General features: G+C 36.8%; 1 protein-coding gene across 3 annotated transcripts in view; it reads left to right on the forward strand.

Annotated features, from left to right (window-relative positions):
* Window positions 1-12,442, forward strand: part of lpin2 (lipin 2) — a 59,083-nt gene that overhangs the window by 43,218 nt on the left and 3,423 nt on the right. For 2 of the 3 annotated variants that reach the window (XM_051701598.1, XM_051701599.1), the window contains exons 11-17: window positions 44-113; window positions 228-320; window positions 6,553-6,638; window positions 7,046-7,196; window positions 7,900-8,048; window positions 9,026-9,112; window positions 10,675-10,827. In XM_051701598.1, the coding sequence (XP_051557558.1) occupies window positions 44-113; window positions 228-320; window positions 6,553-6,638; window positions 7,046-7,196; window positions 7,900-8,048; window positions 9,026-9,112; window positions 10,675-10,827 (789 nt within the window). The remainder of the gene's footprint in view (window positions 1-43; window positions 114-227; window positions 321-6,552; window positions 6,639-7,045; window positions 7,197-7,899; window positions 8,049-9,025; window positions 9,113-10,674; window positions 10,828-12,442) is intronic. The other variant, XM_051701600.1, reaches the window with a different exon arrangement.

Raw genomic sequence — 12,442 nt, forward strand, 5'->3', positions numbered from 1 at the left:
ATACTTGATAGTAAATTGCCTGTTGTTTTCCTTGTTATTTTAGGTATTACAATTGGACATTGGCTGCTCCTTTAATCTTAAGTTTGCAGGCATTTCAGAAGAATTTACCCAAGGTATTTGCTTTTCTTAATAGGATAGTTTATTACTTGGAATGCTCTTTAAAGTTTTGCAGTTATTGTGCTGTTAAGTGGTTAGGTCAAATAGCTATTTGTCAATTATCTGTTAAGGCTACAGAGGAAGCTTGGGTGAAAGAGAGGATGCCAAAGAAATCAGGCCGCTGGTGGTTCTGGAGAAAGAGGGCGGACAGCACTATTAAACCGGTAATACAAGATTCTCATTTTGTGTTGATTTAAAGAACACTCTGTTTAAACAGAGACGTTTGTCTTTGCAAAGGTTTTACACTGAGAGCTTTCATTACTAGAGCTTAGTAAAGACCTTTAAGCAGTTATTGGTCTTTTAACCCTCTGGGGTCGACGGACGCGCCGGCGCATCCTGCTGGATTTTTTCCGCATAACAGCGGAAATAACTTTTAAAATACTCCATCATTTTTGGGCTTATAGATAAGTATAAGACATCATTAGAAACTATAAAGGGTCTACTTTTATTTGTGTACACTCACAATAACAAAACCTTGTGCTTTTGTAAAATAAAGAAAATAAATGCTGCGCTTTCAGCCGTCTCTGTCTTCGCGAGCATCTTTCTGAAACGTCACAAAAATGAACTGAAACTCCGCGAATACTTATCAGACAAACATGAAACATATGTCTAAAGAAAGCTTAAAATGTCTACTTTTAAATAAAATTCAAATAAATAAATTCAAATTCAAATTTAAAACAAATATTCTCCTGCAATGTAATCTGTATGAAACAAAGCAATGTACAGTTTCTCCTGGCTCAGCTCATTATCGCTAATGTGATCACACCCACCAGCAGAGTGCGCTATTCATATGGGAATGTGCTAAGGCGGTCTATGCAAATATGCAAATAGTAAATGCCCCCACAACAATGCCTTAAAAAAACATCAAGTTTCATCATCAGATTCATTCACTTTCATGTGCGTTTGGAAGATGGCACGCTACACAGGTGAGCAAGCTCTACAGATGGTACTGGATAGTGACGAAGAGTTCACATTTTCCTCAGAAGAAGAGCAGGACTCCGAAGAATGTTTACATTTTGAAGAGCGATTTGATCCAGCCGAGGATACAATTCCGGATGAGTAAGTCATTTTAGTTTTACTTGCATTAGTTGACATGCTATTTTATATAAACATGGACATACACTATATTGCCAAAAGTATTCGCTCATCTGCCTTTAGACGCATATGAACTTAAGTGACATCCCATTCTTAATCCATAGGGTTTAATATGACGTTGGCCCACCCTTTGCAGCTATAACAGCTTCAACTCTTCTGGGAAGGCTTTCCACAAGGTTTAGGAGTGTGTTTATGGGAATTTATGACCATTCTTCCAGAAGCGCATTTGTGGACGAGAAGGCCTGGCTCTCAGTCTTCGCTCTAATTCATCCCAAAGGTGCTCTATCGGGTTGAGGTCAGGACTCTGTGCAGGCCAGTCAAGTTCTTCCACACCAAACTCGCTCATCCATGTCTTTATGGACCTTACTTTGTGCACTGGTGCGCAGTCATGTTGGAACAGGAAGGGGCCATCCCCAAACTGTTCCCACAAAGTTGGGAGCATGGAATTGTCCAAAATCTCTTGGTATGCTGAAGCATTCAGAGTTCCTTTCACTGGAACTAAGGGGCCAAGACCAGCTCCTGAAAAACAACCCCACACCATAATCCCCCCTCCACCAAACTTCACAGTTGGCACAATGCAGTCAGACAAGTACCGTTCTCCTGGCAACCGCCAAACCCAGACTCGTCCATCAGATTGCCAAATGGAGAAGAGAACGCGTCTCCACTGCTCTAGAGTCCAGTGGTGGCGTGCTTTACACCACTGCATCCGACGCTTTGCATTGCACTTGGTGATGTATGGCTTGGATGCAGCTGCTCGGCCATGTAAACCCATTCCATGAAGCTCTCTACGCACTGTTCTTGAGCTAATCTGAAGGCCACATGAACTTTGGAGGTCTGTAGCGATTGACTCTGCAGAAAGTTGGCGACCTCTGCGCACTATGCGCCTCAGCATCCGCTGACCCCGCTCTGTCATTTTACGTGGCCTACCACTTCGTGGCTGAGTTGCTGTCATTCCCAATCGCTTCCACTTTGTTATAATACCACTGACAGTTGACTGTGGAATATTTAGTAGTGAGGAAATTTCACGACCGGACTTGTTGCACGGGTGGCATCCTATCACAGTACCACGCTGGAATTCACTGAGCTCCTGAGAGCGGCCCATTCTTTCACAAATGTTTGTAGAAGCAGTCTGCATGCCTAGGTGCTTCATTTTATACACCTGTGGCCATGGAAGTGATTGGAACACCTGAATTCAATTATTTGGATGGGTGAGCGAATACTTTTGGCAATATAGTGTATTTTACTAGTTGGATTATTTCCAGACTTGCCAGCCAGTATTCAGAGTATTGAAATTTGAAATATGTCCCAATAGGCAAGTTTTAGTTACATTTTAAATGTTGTTTCACCTAAAGCAGGTATTTAAATTGTATGCTGTATGATATAAATATGATATGTAATATGATCTAAAAATAATATGAATGTTTAGATTATATTTTAACTAGTGTTTTTGCTGCCTCATTATCATCAACGAAGCTTGTGCTTGCAAATATCTGTTCGGGTGTAAATGTGTAAAATGTGCTGTAAATATGTCCATATTAGAAAATCAGCATATTAGAATGATTTCTGAAGATCATGTGACACTGAAGACTGCAGTAATGATGCTGAAAATTTAGCTTTGATCACAGGAATAAATTGCATTTGACAATATATTCAAATAGAAAAGTTATTTTAAGTTGTAAAAATATTTCACAATATCATTGTTTTTGCTGTATTTTGGATCAAATAAATGCAGCCTTGGTGAGCAGAAGAGACTTCTTTTAAAAACATAAAAAAATCTTACAGATCTATAAACTTTTAAACAGTAGTGTAGGTCTAAAATGTTAGTCTTTATGTAAAGAAAATGTATAGTCATATAATACATTCAATCATTAAGTCTCCTCACATTCATTCTCTCAGGGGAAGGGTCTTTGTCTCCTCAGGTGTGAATCACATCAGTGTTCATGATCATCCACGCCTCCTCACATATGGCCTTTCTAACACTAAAAGTGTCTTACAAAAGTTAAATGACTATATTGTTTTGTATGAATGAGTGATCAGGATGGTTTCACATCATTTTTGTAGCAAAAACTCTAGGCTACAAGGTCCAGTTCTCAAAAGTCTTGTGAACAAATGTTTAATATGTGATATATGGCCTTATTTCAGTGACTTAGCATTTTTGTTTTTTCAAAAACCACGCATAAACGTTATTTACTCAAAAATACAAACATGTACATATATGTTGATCACATATTATTGTAGCCCAGTTTGTGCTGAATACAGTGTTATCAGACTTTAGCCATTAATATGTTTTTAAGCAACTGAAAAAAGCACAAATGTCGAGACATGTCAAAACTTCTCCAGGGCCCAAAACACCCTCAGACCCCAGAGGGTTAATACACTAAAGGAGGCTGTCATTATATATCTTGGCACAGCATTTGGACTACCATATAAATATGTTATTTCTAATAAAGTAAAAAATCATTTACAAAATTATTCATAGATGTTATCCTGTAAATGCAGCCATTAGTAGATATATTCATACTGTTTGTGATAAATGTACTTTTTGTAACGCATCATTTGAAGATATTGAAAAAAAATTTTATTGCCCTTTTTCCATTTCTTTTTGGACTGACTTTAAAATAGATATGACAAAAAAATAAAAAAAAAATAAGCAAAACTCTTAATTTAGAACCTTATTTTACTTTGTTTTCAAAACCCATATTTTTCTGAAAAACAACTACATTATTAATCTTAATTATTCTGGCAAAGTTTTATATTCATAAGACAAAAATAACTCGAAAGAAACCCTTATATTTCCTTTTGTAATACTGATCTCACAATATACTTTGAAACCCTTTCAAACATGAGATCACAAAACAAAAAGCTTATAAAAACAATAAAAATGTTAAAGCTTTTCAAATTCATGTAACTGCCCTAATATTATATAGCACTTTTTTTTTTTTATCCCAGTATTTTTTTTTTTTTTACATATGTTAATTTTGTTTTAGTTGTTGTTATTCTCTGTTTCACATACTCTGAACTGTACCACAATGCCTTATATTTGCCTTGTACTTTTTGCATTGTACATGTCTGTAATTGAACTAAATAAAAAAAACTAAAGGAGGCTGTACTGTACCAACTACCTCAGGGGGTCCTAAATGCCACTAGGTGGAACAAACTGTAATTTGCACTACTGTCTGTTCAAAATAAATGAAAAGAAACCTAGCATTTGGGATTTGTTGCTTTTTCCTGTTGTACTGAACTCGTATCGAACCGTGACCCCAAAACCGAGGTACATACCGAACCGTGACTTCTGTGTACCGTTACGCCCCTTATATATAATAATTATTATTATTATTATTATTATTGCAATATCCAATTACATCGCAACCCCTGGGCTGAGGGATCGGTGAATATTCCTGCTTTAGTGATTTTGCATTGAAAATTAATGTATTTAAAAAAAACGAAAAACTTTAAATCAAATGCATTTCTAAATTCAAATTGCACTCCAAACAAAACGAAAAAACAATTAAAAGAATTATATTTTTTTTTTTCTTGCCTGATGGTAAGAGGTGTGTGTGTGTGTGTGTGTGTGTGTGTGTGTGTGTGTGTGTGTGTGTGTGTGTACACACACACACACACACACCTTTTACTATCAGGCAAGAATCTGTCTTAACATCATGGCAGAAAATTACTTACACAAATGAATACATAAAAACAATTATAAAAATAATAATTATAATGATAATAATAATCACTGAAATATAAATCATGGTTCGAGGTGAACTTGTTTTTGTATTTTATGTTTTAATCACAGATGTGTAGGCTGCAGAGTTGGAAATAAAGGGAACTGAACTCGATGCTCCTGAGCTGAGATGTCTGAGGTCATTTGCAGCACTCATAGACGATACTGTTCTTGCAAAAAATAAATCAGAAGACAGAAACAAAGAGTGAGAACCTTTTTAGATGCGCGTTCCGTGGGACTGCATGCCTCCGTATCAGCTTTTCTGTCATCTGTTCTTAATATAATAGTGTTTCTTCAAGCACGTGTGTGTCTAGGGGCAAATTATTTGTAATATAAATTTGATAATAATAGCCAAATAATAATTTAATACATGGGAAAACGAGCCAAATATCGTCTTGACATGGTCAAAGGCATCAGCTATTGGCGATCACTCAGACCGTCGTCGATCCCCGAGATCATCGTCTGTCGGCAAAACCCTAATGTGCATTTCTCTCTATAAATTAACAAAATGTTCAGACAGTCTCCTTGCTGGTTTTTCCGACACATTCAGAATCGCTTTTGCTGGTGTCACTGCGGCTCGCTTTGTGCGTAAATGTAAATCATAAATGTAAAGTTTATATTTTAAAGGCTCATTACATTTTCGTATTTCTCTAATGTAGAACAGTGTTAGCAATGTTACTTAAAACATTCTTTCTCAGCCCTGGAACTCAAACCATTTTCGTGGTTTGAGTTCATAAACGTGCGACTAGTCGACTAATGGCTTAAATGAACTCCTCCTAGTTTACCAGGAAAATCTTTGGTCGGGGGCAGCCCTATTTAAAAGTAGACAATTCAAGCTTTCTATAGACATATTTCTCATGTCTGCGAGGCAAGTATACGCTGAGCTTCGGTTCATTATCGTGACGCGCTCCAGACAGAATTTCACGGAGACCGAGACGGCAGAAAGCGCATCCTGTATGATTTCTTTATTTTACAAAACCACAACGTTTTGCTGTTATGGTGAGTGTACACAAATAAAAGTAAACCCTTTTATAGTTTTGAATGATGTCTTACTCTTATCTGTATGACCAAAAATGGAGTATTTCTTTCTGCTGTTATCAGGGGAAAAAGTCAGGTGATCACGTCGGCGCCTCCGGTGACCACAGAGGATTGACTATGTTATGTTGTCAATATAAAAAAACAACTCCAATAGAAGCAATTCAAATATTGAACTTTGGGGGCATTTCCGACCCTGCACAACGCTGCCCTCATCTGGAGCTGCTGTAATTAGCACCACACTGTAGTGTGGAATTTTACAGCCTCTGTGTAGCACAGGTAGAAATAGGCCAGGCAGTTCATCATCTCAATAATGGCCTGCAGCCCTACCTGCATGTAAAATTGAGACATTGACAGAGGTCATGTAGTAAATCACAACATGTAGGAGAGTTGGGTTTTATGGCAGCTTTGCCAACAAAAGCAAATATGTTTTACACAAATATATCATGAGAGCTACTTGATGAATCTATGGTCCCCATTTTTAGATGCGTAGTAACGTACTGATCTTTTTTTTTTTTTTTTTTGTCTTTTTTTCTATACAGTCAGAAAGCACTGGAAAGCTGGAAATAAAGCAATCCCAAATGGAGGAAGGCGGTTCCTCTTTGTCAATGGAAAGCCATGCCCGCAAGTGAGTCAAATCCTTTGAATGACAGGCAGATACTGCTACTGCATTATTTGCTGCCTAGAACCCAGAGTGTAATCTTAGTGCAGTATCTGCAGATACAATAACTGGTTGTTATCCTTAAATGAAACTAAGAAAATGTAACCAAAGGTTATAGATGGTAACATAAAACCAGCTACGTCAGTTGGCTTGGTTGTAAAAAAATTGGTAAAAGATAAAAGTATCAGTTTTATCCTTGCTTGTATTTCTGATTGCTGACTTCAGTTTTTCCTCCAATGCAGAAGATGTGAATCAGGCAATCCAGCCTAGTTTATTTTTTGTCTCAATCTCTGTGGTGTTCTTGTAGTCTAAATTAGGAATGTGGATATGGTTGCAAATTTAGTTCACTGATTCCCTGTTTGCTCTGAGCGCAGAGTGGACACCAGGGATACATCCAGTGATGAGGAGGGGAAGGAGGTGAGCGCTGTTGCATCATCAATGGAGCGCAAGGTCCAGTCTGAGCCCCACAGCCACACAATTACTCACTCTTACCGCAAATCTCTTCGCCTCTCTTCTGATCAGATTGTGAGTCTCTTTAAAAAGTCTTTTAAAAGTTTTTATTTGAAGACATATTTAGTTCAGTATGGGTAGAGGAAAAACAGGGTAAAACATTTGGAAAGTTGTCACTTCCTGCAATGTGACATGCTATACTCAATCTAAAAACCATTTTGTCATTTCTATTTAAATAAATATGCATGCAATTTGAATGACCCTAGTGAACACAAAAAGGTGATTTAAAATGTACAAGAAATGATTACTAGTCAGTCACAGCACCTTTACAAATAATATTTCCTTTATACATTATAAACTGAAATCTTGATGTTGGTAATTTGAAAAAAGCTTATGAATTTGTGAAAGCCTATGACTTGGCAACACTTGCTTAGTGACTCTGGCTTTGACTGAAAATGCAGATCTCTGTCTGTTGCCCATAGTGGAATCTGCTTTGTAAAAATCCACTTTTACAAGCTGTCACTGAAGCTTCCTCCAGGAAATTATGTAAAAGTCAGTGACTCAATCTTAAAGGGTTGTTGTAGGATTAATTTGCTCTAGAGCTCCCCCTGTTGGCAGCTTCAGAGGACGTTTTGAATCCTCCATCCACCAATTCAACACCCATCGTTTCAAGTACTGTAACTGATATATTACAGATAGCTAAGATAAAGGTTGTGTGCTGTTCAAAAGGTCCATTAATCAGTGGATAATGAAAGATACAAATTATATTTACCCACAGGCTAGTCTGAAATTGAAGGAAGGACCCAATGATGTGACATTCAGCATCACAACACAGTACCAGGGCACGTGCCGCTGTGAAGGAACCATCTACCTATGGAACTGGGATGACAAAGTCATCATCTCAGACATTGATGGAACTATCACCAAGTATGCATTTCAAAGACACACTTTAGTCGCACCTTTTACAGAAATTAAAACATTTGCTGGGTTAAGGTTGAGCTTAATCCACCTCATAAATAGTTTATTTTTGTAGCAGTCATGAATGGGGAAAACAGGCTGAGGTGTGCATAAACACCATAGTTACTGCAGAAGTACTCACTGCCAGGTTTTGCTGCCAACACCAAAAGAGCTTTATAGATCAAGGCAGAGCCTGCCTCATCAAAACAAGCACTCAGAGTATGTAGGCAAATAATGAACCACTAATAATGATCCCACATTTCAGCCCTCTCCACTAAGGTTTAGAACAATAAAGACAATACACAATCAATGCACAATTTAATGGACGATGTCTTCCCGAGTTTCGCTGGGAATTGGATGGAGTTCACAGCTCTAACGTGTGATGCCAGTCTGTTGTCTTTGGTTTTTAATTACTGCAAAGCTGGCTGTAATATCAACACGTCTATGCAAACGAATGATCTCCGCCTCCAAATTCATGCCCTCAGTGGCTGGTGGGTGGCCAACATCAAACAGGCAGATTGACTGCCGCTTATTATTTCTCTGACCGCTTGCTTGACACATCTCTCTTAGGCTGTGAAGCAGGGCAGCTGACTGTAGGGTGCGCCCAGACCAGGGTTGGACTTGGAGGAGGATGTCACCATAATGAGCCAATTTAAATCTTGCTCTCTCATAATGCAACTCAGACTGAGCCTGAGATAAAATGCTAAAGCGGGGAGAGGTTCCTCATTAGTCGACGACACAAAGTTTTGCCCAACTGAGAAAAATCTTTCTCCAAGTCTATTAATTCTAAGAATAAAAAGAATGTCAGAAGCTATATTTAGGAACGCAGTTGAATGAGACTTGGACTTCTTTCTCAGTAGAACGAATATGCGCTGGAGGATTTTGCTGTTCGTCTCTTTTGTGTGCAAGTACATGCCATTCTTAGTTGTTTGTTTATGTGCTTACAGATCAGATGTGTTTGGACAGATTTTACCTCAGTTTGGGAAGGACTGGACACATCAGGGCATTGCTAAACTGTACCACTCTGTGGCTGAGTGAGTTGCCATTATTAATCCTAAATGAAATTAAAGGAATAGTTCACCCAAAAATGTACTTACTCTTATGTCGCATCAAACCTTTATGACTTATTTCTTCAGTGGAACACAAAAGGTAAATTTATGGGCTAGCCTTCACAGGGTTTATTTGCCATTTAACCTCGTGCGACCCCCGCGTACATATGCATGGACGTTGTACTTCGCTATACGCAACACATAATTTAAATTCACTTAAACCAACTGATCTCAGTTCAGGAGACTTGGGGCTGTCAGTAGAGGGTTCAACTTTCGATGCACGGAGTCATGTGACAAAACAACGCTAACAAGACTTCATCTGGTAAGAAACCTAATTACGTTTTTACTCTGAAACCTATTAAGTCCAAAGATTAGAGTCTCTAGTTTCAACCGATATGCCATTTAAAAATGTTTTGCTAAACACAATGTACACTAATTTGTGCTTTAGCGCATTTTTTCCTTAGAAATTCTATATTTACTGTGCATTATCACATTTAGAATCAATGGGTTCATCCAAAAGCTGAAAAATTTTGCTTTCAGAGAATTTATATGGAGTTAGGATGAAAATAAGGTGCATTTGAACTGTTCTGAGACCAGTGCAGACAGACAGCACACTGGTGGTGAAGTCATACACTAAATAGGGAGCAGTGGAGCATCCTTATAGCTCTCTATGCAGCCAAGTGCATTCAATCCAAACTTCCTTTGCCAGTGATTGAATGATGCTAGCCATTACTTTGAATCAGAATTATGCTAATTTCTGATGTAATGTCTGTAACATCTCAAACATGAATAACCAACACTCCTGGAAACATAACAATCTGGGAAAAAATAAATAAATCAGAATTTCAATAGGTTGGTATTATTTAAAATTTCACAACTTAGTCCCACTGTCCACATATGCTGCCATCAACTTTTAGGAAAACTATTAGCTTTTAGCTTTTGTTTGTTTGGTGGTAGTTAAAAATCTAAAAGGGAAATGGGGAAAAAAAAACAACAAACTACAGTAAAAATAATCAGTATGATTTGTCTACTATATTCAGTGTCTTTTATAGCGGTACAATAGCTTTGTGATTAACGAACGGAATTTAAGTCGTTATTCATATAAATGAAATCATAAAGCACTAAAATGAAATATGGTGGCTATGTTAATAACACCAGACATCACTGGTTCTTGTTTTGTTACCAAACATCATGTCATAAGTAAGATGAGGTTTTATATTATCGACAAACCTGCCACTATCACTATTCAGTGTCATTATATGACAGATAAACCCTTCAAAGACTTTTTAAAATTCACCTTTTGTGTTCCATGGAAGAAAGTCATACTTTGCTTTGGAATGACATTAGGGTGAGTAAATGACAGAATTTTCATTTTTGGGTGAACTATTCCTTTAACAATTGCTCATATATATAATATAATTTTTTTTTTTTTTTTTTTTTCCACTAATGGGGAACAAACAAAAGAGATTAAGAGGCTTGAAAACAGCATTTTCCTGTCAGGATCTGTCTTAATGTAACTGTGATGTAAGCATGCTTGTGTTTTCCAGGAATGGCTATAAATTCCTGTACTGCTCAGCAAGGGCAATTGGCATGGCAGACATGACACGAGGGTATCTGCAGTGGGTAAATGACAGAGGCAGCATCCTGCCACGTGGACCCCTCATGCTCTCTCCCAGTAGCCTCTTCTCTGCATTTCACAGGTATTATACTAACTTCATAGAGCATTTTAATGATCACAATTACAACTCAAACTGAAAAAAGCAGATTTCGTAAAGTTTTTTTTTTTTTTTTTTTTAATCGAATTATTGAATTGCTTTATTCTCCTTTTCTCAAAGGAAGTAACCGTTGACAACGAGCAGGAATACGGGCGGAATTTTATATACTCAAACAGGGCTATCACGATTATGAAATCTGGCTGACAGTTATTTGTCCAAAAAAATTATTGCAATTATGATGATTAATTGTCTGTTTTAGGGCTATGACGATTGTCATATTTCTTAAGGTGCATGTGTGCTTCATACACTAAGGGGCCGTTTACACGACAACGTTTTCAACTAAAAACGGAAAACTTTTATGCGTTTTGGATGTTCGTTTACACGACAATGGCGCTTTGGGGCCTGAAAACGCAAACTTTTGAAAACGGGTTTCAGAGTGCAAGTTTTTGAAAACGATGCCGTTATAGTCTCCGTGTAAACATACAAAAATGCGAATTTGTGAAAACGATGACGTCATGCGCACGCGTATTATGTGTTCAGTCGCGAGTACTTCAAAACAACGCGCATGTGTTTGTGATGCTCAAGATTTAGAGTTTATTGACACTTCTCCAGCAAAGTAACTGTAGTAATAAAGCAACCTCATCGTCCGTCCAGACAAAATTGCTCGATGCTTTCGCCATCTTCATTGTTTGTATTCTCCGCTCTGTGGAAGAATGCTTATGTGATGTTTAATTTGAAACAATAAATACATTAAGCACAGAAATAAATTATTCTTTTTTTTTTATTTATTTATTTATTTATTTTTTTAACAGTTGGTTTAAAAAAGATATTTTATTGGTGTCACAACTATTTAACACACTCTGAATTCACTGGAAAATATTCCTTCCCAGTATCTTAAGGAATTTATGACTGTGATTGAAGCTATACCTTTTGAACTTATTGAATTATTAAAATATAACATTGTTTCAAGACGAAATATTGACTTTACTGTTAAGTTGGAAGGTATAAGTATTTCAGATAAAAAAATTAATAACTATCTTAGGAAAATCTATCAAAATTGTGCAGCTCCATCAGCCAAATGTTTTTGGAATGCACAATTTCAAAATATTAATTGGGATGAAACCTTTAAAATTACAAGACGATATTGTGTGACCAATAAGATTCGTGAAGTCTCGTTTAAGATTATTCACAGGATTTACGCTGTTAAACCAGTTATTTCAAGATTTAGAAAAGATATTGATTTAAAATATGCTTTTTGTAACATTGAAATTGAAAGTATTGTACACCCCCTTTTTTGACTATCTATACAAAAATGTTCTGGTGTGATTTAGAATATTTTATTAAGATGAATACGGGTATTGATATGCATTTAAGGAAAGAGGACGTTTTATTTTATTTTGATAGTAAAATTGAACAAAGCATGGTATATGATAAATTTATTGTTGATTTATGGAAAAAAAAAAAATTCATAAATGTAAATGGTCATCACAGAAACCAAACTTCACACACTTCAAAATAGAAGTAAAGTATAACTTTACTGTTTTTTACTCCTGTTAACATATTAAAGCGCTAAAGAAAATTAACTTTTATATATTAGCTT

The sequence above is a fragment of the Myxocyprinus asiaticus genome, chromosome 6 (genome assembly GCF_019703515.2).
Source record: "Myxocyprinus asiaticus isolate MX2 ecotype Aquarium Trade chromosome 6, UBuf_Myxa_2, whole genome shotgun sequence".
NCBI lineage: Eukaryota > Metazoa > Chordata > Actinopteri > Cypriniformes > Catostomidae > Myxocyprinus > Myxocyprinus asiaticus.